This window comes from Callorhinchus milii, unplaced genomic scaffold, assembly GCF_018977255.1.
Source record: "Callorhinchus milii isolate IMCB2004 unplaced genomic scaffold, IMCB_Cmil_1.0 Scaffold4, whole genome shotgun sequence".
NCBI classification, from domain to species: Eukaryota; Metazoa; Chordata; class Chondrichthyes; order Chimaeriformes; family Callorhinchidae; genus Callorhinchus; species Callorhinchus milii.
The window spans coordinates 8,111,434-8,131,146 of record NW_024704745.1 but is presented as its reverse complement, the minus strand read 5'-3'; the positions used below and the strand labels follow the sequence as shown (position 1 = coordinate 8,131,146).

Sequence of the window (19,713 nt, the reverse complement as noted above, 5' to 3'; positions counted from 1 at the left end):
GAAACGTTGGGCAAGTCTCCTTACTCCACACGTCTCTGTATGCCTAGCAGTAAGTAGGAACCCAGTTGTTAGTCGATTGTCGGATGGCTTTCCCTGGGGTAATAATCACTTAAAAAAATAAGAATAATAATTGGGTCACTCAATCCACAACTGTTTGTGGGACACTGCTGTGCACAATTCGCTGCTGTGTTGGTTCCACAAAATACACAGTCAATTTACTTTACAGTATATTCTGTGAAGCACGTTGAGACGTCTCAAAGATGTGATAAGGCGCTATATCAAATACAAGGATTATTATTGGTATTATTATTATTGGATGAGACATTAATGGAGGCTCCATTTGCCTGTTCAGTTGAACAGTAAGGATCCCATGGCACTATTTGAAAAGAGAAGGGAATTTCTCCCGGTGCCTTGGTCAATAATCCCCCAAATAAAATTGATCACTCACTCCATGGCTGTTTGTGGTACATTTCTGTGTTCAAAACTGGCTGCTTCGTTTTGCCTACAATATACATGGGCAATCCACGTTGCAGAATATCCTGTGAAGCGCTTTGAGGCGTCTTGACAATGTGATGAGGCACGATAAGGCACAATGTGATAGGTCCTGTAGCTCAGTGGTTAGAGCACTCACTTTGCAAGTGAGAGACCTGAGTTCAATTCCAGGCAGAGGGCGAAACCTTGGGCAAGTTTCCTTACTCCACACAGAGCCTAATAATAATCCCTCCAAAACAAAACAATAATAAATTGGTCATTTTCAATCTACGACTGTTTGTGGGACATTGCTGTGCGCAATTGGCTGCGCATTCGCCCACAAATATATAGTCAATTCACTTTACAGTATATTCTGTGAAGCGCTTTGAGACGTCTAGAAGATGTGAAAAGCGCCATATCAAATGCAAGGATTATTATTATTTATTATTATAAGGTTAAAAAATTGCTGTATTGCCAAGCACGTTCTATTCCTTGTTTAAGGAAATTAGATCTTTGGAAGCAGTAATCACCCAGCGTGAAAACCACCAGTCTAGTAAAAGCGACTTCAAATGTTAGCAACAGATTGAAGTGAGGTAAAAGAAGCCTTTTGTAATGCATGGAAAGAGCAGTCATTTGAGAAGCAGGCTAGCATTAACACCTCTACAGCTCATTATACTTCACAGCTGAAGTCAGGATAGCTCTTCTGGTTTCAAGTGATAGAATACTGATCGGTTTCCGGGCCTGTATGTGATTCTACTGTTTTCACTTCCAGGCATTTTGCCCTCCCAGATCTGTTCTTCCAGGAACGATTTAAAATAAAGTGCTGCTTACTCTCATTGAGACTGATGAATCCACTCATAGCTTCTGAGGCCAAATCAGGATCGTAATTGTGTAAAGCAAATCTGGTGCCAAGCCACTGGGTATTTCCCAAGGTATAGTTGGCTCCATTGATAATTACAGTAATGACAAACAGAAGATGGAAAGGAGCACTGCATTAGGATTGTTTATGGCTTGTTTAAGATTGATAGAGGCGGTCAGAATGAAACCAAAATTGCAGAGCAAACCGAAAGGGTGAATAGTAGTTTATCCCCACGGCCGCACATACTCTCCGATTGATTGAAGGTCTTACATAATCCTTCATTTGATATTTGATGTATATTGCAGCAGCAGAAATAAAAGCTGTTCGTTCTTATTTCTTATGTTATAAATACATCGACTATGAATTTTTACAGTCATGAGCAGCAGCGTCTTTCTCTGGTATTCTGTACAGTGAAAGCCTCACATAAGTCGTATCGGTTGGGATCCATACATTTAATATGACTTTGTATGCAAAGTATGAGTTATGTGAAACTTGCATAGAATATAAGCTCTCGAATAGGACTTGGGCAGATGCACGATTTAGACGATTGTACGGTTTATACAGATCAGATTCAAGCGAGTTTTACTGTAGTACTTTAAAAAGAAGTATAGAAAAGTGAGAAAAAGTATAGAAAAATACAGAAAAATTAAGGCTCTGTGTAAGAATTTGCCAAATCCTGGACTCTCATAAATAGACAGACCCCAGGTGGAATTTCCCCCCTGTGTATCATTTAAGTGTATGCTTTGCAGAGCAGGTCAGTGCTGGACTTTGATGGATCTGTGCGATACCTGCTGGGTTCTCCACCCCAGCAAGGTTGCTGCAGCACTTAAAGCCCACTGAGAGAGACACAATCACTCAACAACACCTCCTAGCAACGCACCAGCAAAAGACACAAACAACACTTGGAGTCTGCTTTTAACCTGGTTAGTATGTGACCTGACGCAGAGAAGCTGAGTCTTGTATAATTTGACAATTGATGCTCAGCTTTTCGCTGGAGTGAGCGAATGAGTTGAGTGCTCGCTCCATCGCCTCGTGGCAAATTGACTGACATCTTCGTTGTTTTTCTAAGGACTTTTAAGGAACGACAAAGGGTGGAATATTGTCTGAATTTGCCCGTTTGTTTTAACCTGGTGTCTTGCTTTCAGCCTGGCTCGGCGGCTGATAGCATTCCCACCTATAGGTTCAAGCCCACCGCGGAGTTCTGTAAACGCAGTAGTTAGTGCACTCACCTCGCAAGTGAGAGAACCCAGCTTCGATTCCCAGGTGGGGCAAAACCTTAGGCAAATTTCCTTGCTCCACAAGCCTCTGTTTACCCAGCAGTAAGTAGGAACCCGGTTGTGAGTCAATTGGCGGATCATGTTCCAGGGGATATAATCCCCACCCACAAAATGTGATCACTCAATCTACGACTGTTTGTGGGACACTGCTGTGCGCAATTGACTGCCGCGTTTCGCCCACAAAATATACAGTCAATTCACTTTACAATATATTCTGTGAAGTGCTTTGAGACATCTCAACGATGTGATAAGTCCTGTAGCTCAATGGTTAGAGCACTCGCTTTGCAAGTGAGAAACCTGAGTTCAATTCCAGGCAGGTCAGGGCGAAACCTTGGGCAAGTTTCCTTACTCCACACGCCTAATAATAATCCCTCCAAAACAAAACAATAATAAATTAGTCATTTTCAATCTACGACTGTTTGTGGGACATTGCTGTGCGCAATTGGCTGCACATTCGCCCACAAATATATAGTCAATTCACTTTACAGTATATTCTGTGAAGCGCTTTGAGACGTCTAGAAGACGTGAAAAGCGCTATATCAAATGCAAGGATTATTATTATTATTATAAGGCTCTTTTGAGGATTTCCCACTGTAAATACTGTGACAGCAGGACAGATATTTTCAGCCATTGGCCTTTGAGGGGCCATAAAAAGCAGGAAATAAAGAACCAGCACCTGCACTTGGATGTGATGTCAGTCGTGTTTTTTTCCCAGAGCTACTTTAAGAGAAATAGCTTTACTATAAAAGTGATGAACAACTTTCCAAAGAAGCTTGTTGATAATGGGCTGGCGGTGTTAGAGGGGGAAACTTATAATAATAAAAATCCTGCATTTGATACAAAGCCTTATCATGTCGTTGAGATGTCTCAAAGTGCTTCACAGAATATACTGTAGCGAATTGACTTATATTTTGTGGGCTGTGTATTAATAATAACATTCCTTGCATTTGATGCAGTGCTTTTCACATCAGTGCGACTTCTCAAAGCACTTCACAGGAAATCATTATAGTGTAGTGACTGCGTATTTATAGGTGAATCCAGCAGGCAATTTGCACATAGCAGAGTGACTGATCGAATGATTGATTTTATTTGAGGGATCGATGGACAGGACGCCGGGAGAAACTGCCTTCTTTTTTTGAATAGTGCCACCTTGATCTTTAAGGAGGCTCTGAACAGGCAGACGGAACCTGAGTTTAAACATCTTATCTGAAGGCACCCCTGACTATGCAGCAACAACCCACCAGTACTACACTGAAGTGTCAGCCTTTATCAGCCAAAGTGAAATGAAACAACCGTGAATTCTCATTGGAAAGCTCAGAAATTTAGCAAAGGGCTCCAGCTGAGATTAAATTCTATCACCCTTTGAGTGTGATTTGGAATGTAATTCACCTTTGAACTGTGAGGAAATCTGTGCAGTTTTCACATTGCGATTTCAATGGCTTTGTTCAGCTGTTAAGCGGCATTTGCTCAATAACCATTTATTTCATCAAGTACGGGTGAAGTTCATATGGCTGAATCGAGCTATGAATTGGAATTGTCTGAGAAAAGAGTTTCACCTTTTATATCTTTTTCCCCTGCATTAAGATTTATCAAGAAGCACCTGGCTTTTATTGTAGTAATCCTTGCATTTCGCGTCAGGAGGACAGCTCAAAGCGCTGAGTGGGAGTACTATAGCGTAGTGGTTAAAGCACTTGCCTTACAAGAGAGAGGACCTGGGTTTCGCGGGCAGGACAAAACGTTGGGCAAGTTTCCTTACTCCACATGCCCCTGTTTATTTAGCAATAAGTATGAACCCGGTTGTTAGTTGATTGGTGGATCACTTTTCCGAGGTTGATAATCCCTGAAAAAAAATTATTATTTGATCACTCAGTCCACGACTGTTTATGGGACACTGCTGTGAGCAATTGGCTGCCGTGTTTCACCCACAAAATATACAATCAATTCACTTTGCAGTATATTCTTTGAAGCGCTTGAGACATTTCGAAGACGTGATAAGGCGCTATATCAAATGCAAGGATTATTGTTACTATAAGCTGTGGTTTATATTTGAATTTTAAAGGTGAACATAGCAGCCACTTTGCACGCAGCAATGTTCAAAAACAGGCGTCAAACGAATGAACAATTTTATCTGGGGGAATATCAGCCAAGACATCGGGAGACACTCCCTTCTCTTCCAATAGGGCCCTGAGAACTTTAACGTCCACCTGAACAGACAGACAGGACCTCGATTTAATGCCTCATCCAAAGAACGGCATCTGCCTACAATACAGTGCACCCCCAGCACTGCACTGCAGTATCAGCCTAGGCTGTGACTTGGGGTTTGAACCCTCAACCTTCTGACTCTGAGGCGAGAGTGCTATCACTGAGACAGACTGAGATCACCTCAGTATACAGCCTGCACTGCTGGCCAGAGTGCCCAATGGACAAAGGGCGGGGCTTCCATCTCCCCATCCTTTCTAAGTGTCTCTGGAGGCTACACTGACACTCAAGGGTGGGGGTGGGAACGAGGATTGTAAGTGGAGACGGTAGGATGTGACGTGAGTGACACTGAACAATAATAACAACTTGCATTTATAAAGCGCCCTCCATGCAACTTAGATTGCTTAACAGTGGCGGAGCCTGGGATAGGGAGGGGTTAAAGAGGAAGGTTTTCAGGTGTGATCAGAAGACAGGCAAGGAGGGGGCAAGATGGAGGGATTGAGGCAGAGAGTTCCAGAGGTTTGGGACTTAGTGTTTGAACGCATGGTCCACTGATGGTGGAGTGAATGGGTGGAGGCACTTGCAGAAGGCCTGAGCCAGCTGAGTGAAAAGGGCAGAGGGGTGGGGGTGGTTTAATGGAGTGGGATGTAAGTAGGTTGGAGGGATAGGCAGGTGCTGGGACATGAACTGAATGTATTGTAAACTATGGTCCATTGTATTGAGGACAGTCCACAGATCCCCTGGAAAACGTTCAAAAGAAGTCTAATAATGGCATTATTTATTCATTTGAACCTTGCAAATAATTGCTGCCACCTGGAAGACCTTTTAGGTGCAAGACTTTCAAATGCAACATAGGGCTAAAGCTTTGCTGCACAGAGGATGAAAGTCAGGGAAGTTAAGTGATCCACAGTGGAAGAATAGACTCAAAGGACATGGCACAGTGTTAGACAGAATGTAATTACAGCCGTGATATTACGGCAAACAGATTCGTTCATTATTAGTGCCTCAGATACTTTATTTCAATCAAGCAATCCTTTCATGTTGGCTGTGTGGAATAGAGGATTAAATATGCATGAAGCAAATTTAGATGTGCAATTTGAGACCTCGAAGGCAGGGTCCTCTCTCTAAGGTGGAACTTGACCTGATTAAAGACATGTGTGACCTAAAAAGGCCCTTTATCCTGGGCAACAAAACAGAGAGCACTACATAATATAGTGATCTCTATTTTATTAGCGTTTTACTAAATTAATACAATATGGATCGTATCTCACGTGCAGTGTGAGCGGCAATCGCACATAAAATATACAGTCAATTCATTTTACAGTAAATCCTGTGAAGCATTTTGAGATGTCTCAATGACATTATAAAGCGCTATATCAAATGCAAGGATTATTATGGACACTTTATAATCTGGAAATAATACCAGTCTGGAAACGTTCTGTAATTCAGTCTCAGATGGACATTAAAGAGATCCTGTTCACTATTCAAAAAGTGAAAGGAGTTTTTATTGGTGTCCTGGCTAACAGGCTCCTCGATAAAGTTGATCATTCATTTCACGACTGTTTGTGGGACAACAGGGGGGTGGTAAACAGGGGTCTCCTTGGAGCTCAACTGGCTCTAAGGTGACATGTTTGGCAACAGAATGTCAGTGGCGGTCTCGGTAGTCCAGTTCCTGAGCCAGGCAAGTCCGCAGTACTCCAGGGCATAGCTCGCCTGGGGTTTCCAATCCTTGGTTCTTGTCAAACTGTGCCTAATACTCTCCGGAATTATAATAATAATCTCAAAGCACTTCACAGAATATATTGTGAAGTGAATTGACTGTATATTTTGCAACAGCCAATTGCACACAGCAGTGTCCCACAAACAATCGTGGATTGAATCACCAATTTTTTTAAGGAATTAGGTAATCAGGATGTGTCCCTCCAGGGAGAGAGTGCAAATTCTATTCCAATTAAATATTCCTGGAATTTCCATGCATGGGAGGCATGCAATTCTCAGTTTGATTTAGATAATCTTCAGCATGGTGATGGGTTTCAGCATGTGTCTGACACCCGTCTGACACCCAAAACATTTATGGGACACTGCTGTGCGGAAATTGGCTGCCCCCGATTTCCTACAAACACACAGTGACAAGTCTTTACAGAAAAACGTGCACCTCAAGATCTTCTTTGACATGACAAGGCAGTATAACAAATGCAAGTATTATTATTGTTTTTATTATTACTGTTGCATTTCCTTTTAAAGCACAAGCTACTGGACTCAGTATTATTTTTCAATCAATACCCCTGTTCAAGTCTCGTCTTCCGCATTTGAATAGTCAGGAAGCAACATTACTGCTGATGAATTTATTGATCACGTGACAGGCAATGAACGATTTATGGGAAGGTGGGGGTGGTAGGGAAAAAGAGCCAATTTTCTCGAAGGACAGGAATGTCCTTTTTTTTTAACCAGGATGTTCACTTCTCTGCGTGAGTTATGCAGAAATTCCATCTGTTGCGCATCAATCAAAATGATATTGTAAATCTGATATTGGTGGGTAGCTCTTTCCTTTATTATTGTACGTGTGTGGTTACACATACCACAGCACATTGCAGCCTACCCCACACATACACAATTTTGGAACATTATTCTCAGTTCATAATGCCCCCTTTCCGGCTTTCTGCACGTTCCTCATCCATCAGCAGACGTCCTTTCAGCCACTATGTCCCCAAACACTGGAACTCTGCCTCATCCCTCCACTTTGCCCCCTCCTTTCCCATCTTTAGATTGCAGCTGAGTACCTTCCTCTTTGACTGAGCCTACGGTCACCTCCTCCTAACTCCGGCTCAGCAAGAAGCTCAGCCACTGTTATGCGCTCCGAGACTCTTCCCTATGTGAAGGGCACTACATAAATTCTAGCTGTTGTTATTTGTAGGAACATTGCTGTGTGCAAATTGGCTGCCCCATTTGCCTACAAAATACACAGTTACTATACTTTACAATATATCCTGTGAAGCACATTGATTTGATTTATATTTGATGTAGTGCTTTTTACATCAGGAAACTTCCTCCTGACGCGTAAAAGCACTATATCAAATATAAGGATTATGATTGATATTTACTTCCATGTTTGACACTCTTTATTTACTCAGCCTCTCATATTAGGTACCTTGGCTATGACTCTTTCTCTCTCTCACGCTCTCTCTCTCCATCTCATACAAATGAGGAATCCCTTTGAAACATCCTCTTGTGTACCCACACCAAATACCTTCTGGGATTAGTTAAGTAGGGTGCATCCTCCCAGGGAGAGAGAGTGCACATTCTATTCCAGACACAGGGACATTTCCCTGTGTAGATGCCATACATATGTGGAACTCGTTGTCTGGTTTGATGTATAAAATAAAATATATATAAAGTAAAAAAGGTTTGGATATCTTAAGCACTCTGATAGGTTTCTACACGTGTTGGACACCTGGCTAATCAAAAAAAGACAAATCTCTGTGATATGTACAGAAAAGAACCCCCTGCCTGTAATATAATAAGCATTGTTAATGGTTTCCTTGCCAACTAAGTGAAACAACACTGTCTATAACACATCTGTATACAAGTAATATGGTTTTCATAGAACTCCTGGAATCTTATTTTGCACTGACTGTGCTAACAAACAAGGAAAAGGTTTTGCAAGTCCTTGCCTTGCAGAAAAGTGTAACAAAAGTCAAAAGAGTTCACGTTTTATACGTTTATAGGCTATTGTTCATAATAATAATCCTTGCATTTGATGTAGTGCCTTTCACGTTGGGATGAGTTTCATGTAAAGTGTAGTGACGGTGTATATTGTAGGCGAATGTGGCAGCCAATTTGCGCACAGCAAAGTCCCATGAAGTGAACAACTGGTTTTGTTTGGGGGATTGTTGGCCAGAACACCAGGGAGAAACTCCCTTCTCTTTGAGAATAGTGCCGTGGGATCTTTAATGTCCAACAGAACAGGCAGAGGGGGACCTGGGTTTAAATGTCTCAACCGAAGGATAGCACCTCTGACAATACAGTGCTCCACCAGCAGCTCACTGGGGCGTCAGTCTTTATCAGCCAAAGGCAGAATAAAACAACTGTGAATTCCCATTGTTAAGAGCACTTAATTCCGCACTCCATTCATTCTCCCCATCCTCTGGAGCTGTCTTGCAAACCCATTTCCCTTGTTACTTCTTTCCTTGTGTACTAATCTTCTCCCCGCTAAAAGCACAGCTTTTTGGCTGTGCCCTTTGGTCAACATCCTTTTAATTTATTTTCATTTCCTTTCTGGGTGCACACCCCTAACATTTGTCAAACTCTCTGTGGTCTTCTTGTAGGTAAAATAGATGCTATATAAATGCAAATTGTTGTGGCTACAGCCAACAATGCCTGAGTTTTTGTTAAGACTAGGAAGCTGTTAAAATGAGAGACCAGCTCCTTGATAAATGGTGATATAAATTGTGAGCAGGAATTTGCCTGTTATGAACACCAGCTGTATTTCTCCAAAGGCTTTAGTGGAGTCTGTCACATTTCCTATCAGTTTTTCCATCAACAAATATGAAATGACAGCAACTTGAGTTCTTCTCTGCAGTGGTATGATCGAGTTTCGCTGGTTGAAATCATTCACATGATTGATTTTGCGATAAAGCGTCTTAGGATTTGAGTCATTCTTCTGCAGTTTTCACCCTCATCAAACTGCGCAGGCCCATCACACCAGTCCTCGCCAGGCTCTATTGGCTCCCTATCACAGAATGGATCGACTTCAAATCTCTTCATACCCTGGCACCTCCCGACCCCTCCAACCTGCTTCCTCCCCAGACTCTAGCCAAGACTGGGAAACAGACGCAAGGGGCACGGGATCCCTTCCACGTGTTTTGCCTTTTTGTGATTCGTGGTTCTGTGAATCTCACTACAGATATCACGATCATGTTCCAGGTGCCCACACGAATGGAATCCAGTTTTGCGAGCATCTGTCTCAAAACCTATCACTTTGAACCCTCTTCTGGTTAACATTCCTCTCTTTCCTAACACCCCCCTCCCTCGACCCCCAGCTCCCAACCCCAGTTTGGGTGCTGAGCCGGGATTGTTAAATACCATGGGATGTCCTCCCAATGTAAAAGATGCTATCTATATTAATGTTAATCTGGAGTCCTGTATCTCAGTGGTTAGAGCACTCGTGTCGCAAGCGAGAGACCTGGTTTCGATTCCCGGCAGGGCGAAATGTTCAGCGAGTTTCCCTACTCCACACACTTCTATTTACCTAGCAGTAAGTAGAAACCCAGTTGTTGGTCGATTAGTAGATCGCTTTTCCGGGGTAATAATGTCTTCAAAAAAAATCATAATATAATAAATTAGTCACTTCAATCCACGACAGTTTGTGGGACACTGCTGTGCGCAATTGCCTACCGTGTTTTGCCCACAAAATATACAGTCAATTCACTTTAGTTGTTGTTGTTTGCAAACGGAGGAAGGAGCAGGAAAATCTGGATATGATTTCTGGCACATGCAGCAGTAACGGTACAAACAACAACGAAAAAACTGGCAATCAGACTGCAAGTGGGTGGCTTTAGTGCTGCAGAGATCCCAACAGTTGGAAAGCTTCAGCTCGGTCCTAAAGGACTTGCACTGCCCTTGTCCATCTGCTTTCACAGTACACACTGATAACAGCTGTGGTATCTCACCTACACTATGAAATCAAATGAACGTGTTACAGTAATTGAAACAAGGAGGCTCAGGTTCCAATGTCAGAGGGTTCGGAGGACAGTCACAGCTAAAATTAAACTACGAGCGTTAAACTGCACTTGAACTCAGTCTTGGCTTACATTCCCAGTGCAGTGCCAGGGGCATGCGTTACATTGTCAGAGGCGCTGTCCTTCAAATGAGACGTTAAACCGAGGTCCCGTCAAGTGGGCATTAAAGATCCCGTGGCAGGAGAAGGGAGTTTCTTCTGGGGTCCTAGCCAACAATCCCCCCCACAAATAAAAATTGGTCACTCACGTCATGGCTGTTTGTGGGGCACAAATTGGCTGCTGCATTCATCTACAAATACTACAAATAGTCATCATACTTCGCAGTAAAATCTGTGTAGCCCTTTGAGATGTCTCGACAGCGTGATAAGGTGCTATATCATTACATTACAAGGATTACATTACATTGCTTTCCTACATTATATCTGTGACCAGTCCACCTACAGTGGGCTCCACCCACACTTGATGTTAACATGTCAGGAACCATAAGCAATCTAGCGTTACAATGTGACCGTGCAAAGAGATCTCATTCAGGGCAGAACATATGATCGGCTTTCTACCATATAATGGGTGCAAATGAGGGAGAGAAGGGAATAACAGAGAAGGAAGTAAGATAGGGGTGGGTGGGGGAGGGTTAGGTTAGGTGAAGAGTCATGTAGAGTACAAACTCTAGTGCGTACCGACTGTTTAGTAGCTGTAGATTCCAAGTAATTGCAACATAACATCTCACCAGGCATAATAATAATAATCCTTGCATTTGATACAGCACTTTATCACGTCATTGAGACATCTCAAAACACTTCACAGAATACACTGTAAAGTGAATTGACTGTGTATTTTGTGGGTGAAACGTGGCCCCCAATTGCACACAGCAGCGTCCCACAGACAGTCGTGGATTGAGTGACCAATTTTTGGGGAGTGATTATTATCACCAGAAAGTGATCACCCAACAATTGGGCTTCTACTCGCTGCTAGGTAAACAGAAGCATGTGGAGTAAATTAACCTGCCTACGGTTTTGCCCCTGTCCAGGAATCGAACCCGGGTCCTCACATGGCGAACGCGCTAACCACTGTGCTACAGGACTCCACGCATACAGCCAACTCGGTTCAAGTTCGAGTTATTACCCCTGATTATTTTTTCCCTTTCCTTCTCAGTGGGAAGAGATCAGTGGCGTGGATGAGCACTACATCCCAATCCGCACCTACCAGGTGTGCAACGTGATGGAGGCCAGCCAAAACAACTGGCTGAGGACCACCTGGATCCGCCGGGACTCTGCCCAGAAGGTCTACGTGGAGCTTAAGTTCACCCTGAGAGACTGCAACAGCATCCCTCTGGTCCTGGGCACCTGCAAAGAAACCTTTAACCTGTATTACATGGAGTCTGACCAAGATCATGTGCTGAAGTTCAGGGAGAGCCAGTTTGTCAAGATCGACACCATCGCTGCGGACGAAAGCTTCACCCAGATGGACCTGGGGGACCGCATCCTCAAGCTGAACACCGAGGTGCGGGAGGTGGGGCCGATGAGCAAGAAAGGGTTTTACTTGGCCTTCCAGGACGTGGGCGCCTGCGTGGCTCTGGTGTCCGTGCGTGTCTTCTTCAAGAAATGCCCTTTCACCACACGGAACCTGGCCATGTTCCCCGACACGGTGCCCGGCGTCGACTCCCTCTCGCTGGTGGAGGTCAGGGGATCCTGCGTCAACCGCTCCAAGGAGGAGGACCCTCCCCGAATGTACTGCAGCACCGACGGGGAGTGGCTGGTGCCCATCGGGAAGTGCCTGTGTGACCCCGGCTACGAAGACAGAGGAAACACGTGTCAAGGTAACCATTAGTGAAATTATACTATAAAACCCCCCTGTGGAGACCTACAGGATATTGGTCAGAGCTCTCGCCTTGCAAGCTAAAGGACCCGGTTTCGATTCTTGGGTAGGGAGAAACCTTACGCAAGTTTTCTTCCTCCACACGCCTCAGATTACCCAGCAGTAAGTAGGAACCTGGTAGTTAGTCGATTGGCTTTCCGGAGGTGATAATCTCTTAAAAAATTAATCATAATCATTTGGTCACTCAATCCAACACCTTTTGTGGGACACTGCGGTGTGTATTTGGCTATCACCCACACAATATTTAGTCAATTCACTTTAAAGTATATTCTGTAAAGCACTTTGAGACGTCTTAACGATGTGGTAGGGCGCTATTTCAAATGTATGGATTATTACTTATATGTATAGTATAGATTATATATTATAACTCCCAGATTAGCACTTTTTTGGAAAGTTTTTTTTGAGCCCGTTAGCGCTTTTAGCAGACTGGTGGCGGATATCCTTGTGTGTGTACTAGTTTCTAATTGTTTTAACCTTTAGTCTAAAATTTGTGACCAAATGCTATGCTTTATCCACTGTCACCCACTGAATACCTCTTCAAATCTGACTCCAGACAGTAAGACCTTTAAGCCACTGTTAAACTAAGTCAATTCTGTTAATGGAATTCCAGAGCCTTCGGAAATGATATTGTTCCTTCCGTTGTGCAATAACTTGGCAAAAAGTGTCAGCCTGGCTTAGTCGGTAGTGCTCTTGCCTCTTGAGTCAGAAGATTGTGGGTTCAAGCCCCACGTTGGGACTACGGGTTCACACAGTGCAGACTGATGCTCCAGTGCAGTACTGGGGGGTGGGGTGGTCACTGTCGGAGGTGTGGGACTTCAGATGAGACGGTCAACCAAGATCACGATCCCTTGTTCAGATGGACTGCTTGAAAAGAGAAGACTGTTTATTGATGCTTATTGATTCTTTGCGAATTTTCCACAATGAGCACTCACCATTCCCTTGGGTGGGGTGGAGTGGGGGGGAGGGGTGGAGGGGGGGGAGTGGGGGAGGGGGAGTATGGCTACACATTAGGTGCTTTTGTGGGCTTTGAGTGTCTTATGAGGGATTGGATTATGGTTCTAGTTTCGAGTGCTCCCTCACTGAGAAACGCCGGTAGTTTTTTTTAATGTACTGCCCGTCATGTCGTGGCCTAAAACAAACCATTTTCTAGTCGAACACAGCGCGCTCAGAATACATCTCTTGCCTGTGGTTATTGTTTGGTCCGGGGTCACTGTCATGCTGCAATACTGTGCGTATTGTCGAGCTTTGCATAAAAATGTAAGTAAATATTGCTTCAGGATGGATTCCAAGCAAGCTGTACTTCCCATCGCAAACGCAGTTTACCCTTGGCTCCATCTGGTAACACGCTTACACTACAAGAGAATTTACTTTCAATGTAATTACTCCGAAAGTCCCAATATTCTTATCAGGTGCAGATAAGGCTCAGTTGGCTGATTTGAAGGCAACATCAGCTCCTTGAGTCAATACTTCCCTCAGGATTGTTCGGGCTTCAGATTAAAACAATCGCTGCTTGAAAATACCGACCCACCTCCTCTCTCTCACCAAACGAACGGTGGCATGGATGTGTGTGAACAGCGCTGTTATTTGTTTTACTTTAACTTGTGTTTTAGCCTGGGTTAGCTGGTAGCTCTCTCACTTCTGAGTTAGAAGGTTGCAGGTTCAAGCCCTTTTCTTAGGACTTACATACTCTAGGCTTGCGCTCCAGTACAGTGCTGGGAGGGGTGCTGCTTTGTCAGAGGTGCCGTCCTTCAGATTAAACATTAAATGGCGGTCCCGTCTGTCTGTTCAGGTGAACGTTAAAGCGCCCAAGGCACTACTTGGGAAGAGAAGGGAGTTACTCCCAGTTTCCTGGCCGACAATTCTCCCCATATAAAATTGGTCACTCACTCATTGGCTTTATGGTATATTACGTGAAGCAGTTTGAGACATCCTCATGATGTGGAAGATGCTATACCAAATGAAAGGATTATTATTATTAAATAGTCTCCAAGGAAGATATCAAAGCATTTGACATGTCAATGGTGCATGCCTAAGCAGCAGCTCACTTCAATTTGACTTGAAGATCTATAGCACCCTTGTGGTTATGCTGCCTTTTTGTAAGGTAAAATACAGGGCTATTTCAGCGATTTAAAAGCTCTGTGAAGGAAACGCACAGTGCTGCTCCTTTTTCTGAAGTCGACACAAAGAGTGCGGTCGGAGGGATCGAGGGAGAAGTCTTGATTTTCCGTTTCATTTCCTCCCAGTGTTTTAAAAGCATTGCAGTGAAAGCAGCAGTGGTTGTAGCCACTGCTGTCATTGGTACATAATCCATTATTAGCTCATTCTAGTTCTGGGATAATTGTTCCTTTAAACAAGTGGAAGGAAGCCTCTGGCCTGCAATTGTTCTGAGATGTGTAGATCAGTCAACCAGTTAATGTCTAAAGTATCGCTGAGCAAAAGATGGCAAGCTCCACATTTCTGCTGTTTCCTCCAGCCCACACACTCACTGGAAGCCAAGCGGTGTGGGACGCCAGCAGAGATTTGTAACATCATGCACACAGAGAGAGAAGGGGGTTTGTTCCTGTGTGTCCTGGCCAATAGTGCCCCGAGTAAAATGGTCATTCACTTCATGGCTGTTTGTGGGACATTGCTGTGTACAAACTGACTTCCGTGTTCAGCTGCAAAATGCACAGTACAACTTATCCTATGAAGCGTTCGGAGATGTGAAGGAACCTATCTGAAACACAAAGATTATTGTTATTTATACTGATAGGATTATGCTGGTTATGGTAGGATTATGCTGCTATCTTAGTTTAGTGGTTAGAGTATTCTCCTCACAAGCAAGAAGTCCTGGGTTCGATTCCTGGGCAGGGCGAAATGTTGGGCAAGTTTCCTTACTCCTCACGCCTCTGTTTACCCAGCAGTTAGTAGGAACCCGGTTGTTAGTCAATTAGCGATTTGCTTATCCGGGGGTAATAATCGCTTCAAAAAAAATAATAATAATAAAAATAATAATAATGGTCACTCAATCGACGACTGTTTGTGGGACACTGCTGTGCGCAAATGGCTGCCTCGTTTCGGCCATAAAATATACAGTCAATTCACTTTACAGTATATTCTGTGATGCGCTTAGAGACATCTTGAAGACATGATAAGCGCTAAATCGAATGCAAGGATTATTCTTATTATAGCTTCTCACGACTCCACACTAAGGCGAAGCAGAGCTCTCCACACATACTCTGATATCCATACCTTGCACTCTGCTCATCTGTGGACAAAAGCTAGTTAAACTGTTAAAGTTAGTGAATATTAAAGATTGGCACTAAACCGTAGGACTAGGGCATTGTGGATGTTAACTTGGCTCAGCTGACAGCATTCTTACCTCCAGCTCAGGCTGGTGTTGGTTCAAGCGCTACTTAGGGATTTGGGCTCAGAGACTGGCCTCACATCCTAGTGCAGTACCTTCGAATGAGATGTTAAATGAAAATTTTGTCGGCCTGTTCAGGTGGACCACAAGGATCCCACGACACGATTGGAGATAATTTCTCTCGATATTCAGATATACTCCAAATAAATAGGCTCTTCCTGTCGCAGGTCTGTGACACTATTACGAAGGCCCATGAGTTATTATTGCAATAAGTTATAATAATAATCCTTAATAATAATAATAATTTGATATAGCGCCTTATCACATCTTCGATACGTCTTAAAGCACTTCACAGAATATGCTGTAAAGTGAATTGACTGTATATTTTGTGGTCAATATAATGCCGTTCACATCGGGAGTGAAATGAATGCCCCCATTTTTCTGGGGGATTATTGGCCTGGACACTGGGAAAAACTCCCTTTTCCCCATTTTGAGGTGTCTGACATGGGCAATATTGTGACTCAACATTGAAACACTATAGGATGTGGCAGCTCAGTTCCGCAGACCATACAAGGTCAGAGATCACCTTCATGATGTCCGCGTGAGGGGAGGAAGGTTAACAACAGGCAACAAACCCAGTTTTTCTTCCTTTTGATGGAAGGATCAAAGCATTATTCCTCTTGTGTTGCCCCGACCGCTCTCACCAACTTTGTTCCCTCCGTTTCCTTGCCACCAGAGGCTTTAGGCAAGGCACTGGGGGTGGCGTTTCAACTGCACAAACTGCTATCGTTGTGCACTAAAGAATGTAACCTGGGTTCCTCTTTCGGCATGGGCCCTACGGGTGAGCTATTGACCGAGGACCTGGTGTCCAACATAGAGTTTGCTAGCAGACAGCAGGACATGTGACTATGATGGATGAGACCCCTTTAGTTCTGTCAGCGGCAAATGGCAGAGATGTGAATGAGAGTACGCTTCAGTAAGCCATTGTGAGCTTCGCCACAATAGGGAACGATTCAAGCGGTGCCATCCTGTAGCCTGCCGGGAGCTCGTCGAATAAAAAGCCCAATGTTTCCGAATGTTTTGGGAAGACTTTGATTGCGGTCAATATTGTCTGGAAATATAAATGAAGGGACTGTGGGAATGCGAAAAAAAAACAAAAAACAAAATCAAACCGAAATGCCCAAAACTTTGCGGATAATGCGCCTCTTTCCCGCTCTTCACACGAACGGGAAAGTTCGTGCTGGGGCACTTCCGAATGAAGTCTTTGCCCCTTTGTGCTCTCCACGGTGGTGGGTTTTAAAGAAAGTGGGACTTCTATGCGGTGATTCTTGTTTGCAAAGGCTCCTCTGTAGAGCTGGGCCGTCATTTGCTTTAACAGATCCACCAGCCTGGCTGACTTTAACGGGCCCTGAGGAGATTTATGTGGCCACCCCTCACTTTTGCAAGGAAAAGGACTTGGTCCCCGCAATCCCCCTCTGCTTAAGTAATATCCCTACGTAATGGTTAGCGCGCTCGTCTTGCAAGTGAGAGGACTCAGGTTCGATTCCCGGGCAGGTGAAACCTTGGGTGAGTTTCCTCACTCCACACGCCTCCGATCACCTAGCAGTAAGTAAGAACCTGATTGTTAGTCAATGGAATCACTTTCCAGGGGGTAATAATCCCTCAAAAAAATTGGGTCATTCACTCCATGACTGTGGGACACTGCTGTGTGCAATTGGTTGCCACGTTCACCCACAGAATACACAGTCAATCCACTTCACAGTAAGCAGAGTGATGTGCTTTGAGAAGTTTCAACGATGTGAAAGGCACTATATCAAATGCAAGTATTATTATTATTTATACCTGCGAGTGGATGTTGACTTCCTTTCAATTGTTCTGTTCGCTCGGCCCAGTTTGAGCAATAAAAGCTTTTGACCGTCATATAAGAAAGGAATCTTGAAGTAAGAATTTCAACAGCAATAGCTGTGGGCGAGAAAGAATAGAGGCAAGAGAGAAAGAAAAAAAAATGAGAGAAAGGAAGTAAAACCTTTCATTTTTATTGTTCCTTATCTCAGTGAAACGTCTGAAAGAGCTTTACGGTAAATCCCGAAGTGCAGAGACTGACTATACCAGCGCCATTCTATACTAAGCAGTCTTCCTGCTCCAGGCAAAATAGTCTGTGCTTAACATGTCGCTTGTTTCAATGTCAAGAAGGACAACGAAAAACTGCTTATCAAGTTTTTAAAAAGTAAGATAACCACAGGATGGCTTTTAAATAGATCACAGGAGAGGTTCAGATGAAGAACGCCCTTAGGCCCATCTGATCTCATCCTCCCGAGAGCACCCACCCTTACCAACCCCTTATCACAGCATCAAGCTGTTTTATAAATGAGTCTCGCGCCCTGGCCTGAATAGTCCTTCCTGGCAACCTGTTCCCGTCATTGATTACCCTCAGGGTAAAGACTAATTTCCTGGTGTCTGGCCTGAAATTGTCCTTTGCAACTCTAAACTCATGTCCTCTTGTTCTACTGTCTTGATGCATCTGAAAGTATTCTTTTTTTTTAACTTTTTCAAACCCATCTAAAGTGTTAAGGCTCTGGGATGCTACCCCGTGTGAAGGCCGCTATATAAATGCAAGCAAGTTGTTGTTGTTGTTATACACCTCTCTTGCTCTTCTTATTGTTCTTTTGCTAAGCGTGTGGCGTGCTGCATAAGAGCAGTTCAGTTCCTGGAGAAGGGAATATGAGCGACACTTTGACATGTTTCCAAGATTCCCTTCACATTCCCTGTAGCTGTGAAACGTCACCTTGAGGACAGCGACGATAACAATGAACAATGAATGATTCAAGGAAAACTGTGTGAAGAGCACCTTAGTAAAACAGGCTCTTGTTCCTCACATAAGTGCTTTCACCCAACCAATGCTGGCAGAGTTGTTATTTCTGAGTGATACATAGCGAGGCACTGTCAACACTGACACTTCTTGGTAAAGCATTAGGAAGATACTGATCTCGGAGATGATATAATACTCCAGGTGGTTGTCACATGTGCGGATTACAGGCTCCTGGGATCTGCACGGTTGATACTGATCTGTGACTAGGAGATTTGCAAGTAGGTGAAGGCTGATCTGCATTCTTCCCCCCAACCAACACCCAGCATGGACAGTGCGACAATCTTACACCTTATCTTCCTTCATTAAAGCTGCTTTCTCAGCAACTGATGGAGCACTCCTTCTCATTCTTTCTCGCGCTCTCTCTTTCTCTCTCGTCCCTTCTTCCTCTGAGATGAACCAAACCGCCATCTGCGCAAATTGGCAGCCGTGTTTCGCCCACAAAACACATGGTCTCTGCCCTTTACAGTATATCCTGTGAAGTGCTTTGGGATGTACTTGCAACGAAAAAGGTGCTGTAGCAAATGAAAGGATTATAATTACTATCAAACACAAGGATTATTACTGTAGCATAGCCTAAAATGACACTGGGGGTTTGCTTCATTGTCGGTGGTGTCATCCTTAGGATGAGACATTACACACCAAGGTCCCGTCTGTCTGTTCAGATCGACGATAAAGATCCTATGCCACTATTTGAAAAGAGAAGGGAGTTTCTCCCAGTGTCCTGGCCAACAATAGCCCCAAATAAAAAAAACTCAAGTTCTGACGAAGGTCGTGGACCCGAAATGTTGACTAGCTTCCCTTTCTCCATAAATGCTGCCTGACCTGCTGAGTGTTCCCAGCGACTTCTGTTTTTGTTTTCCCATCCCATTTATTGTCGTCGTAAAAAATGACTCAACCACATGATGCACTTGAGTATAAGATCCTGATTCAAGTATGAACCCATTTCTCTCCATCCTCTATGTAACACACAAAACCACATGAACAACAACAAATTACATTTCGTATAGCGACTTTTACATTGCAAGGAAGCCCCTAGTCGCTGGAACGTTAAGGATTTGCAACCGAGCTGGGGGTTGAAA

General features: G+C 43.8%; 1 protein-coding gene across 1 annotated transcript in view; it reads left to right on the top strand.

Annotated features, from left to right (window-relative positions):
* The window catches only part of epha3 (eph receptor A3), a 112,688-nt gene that overhangs the window by 20,911 nt on the left and 72,064 nt on the right, over positions 1-19,713 (top strand). The window contains exon 3 of the mRNA XM_007895703.2: positions 11,697-12,360. Coding sequence (XP_007893894.1) covers positions 11,697-12,360 — 664 coding nt within the window. The remainder of the gene's footprint in view (positions 1-11,696; positions 12,361-19,713) is intronic.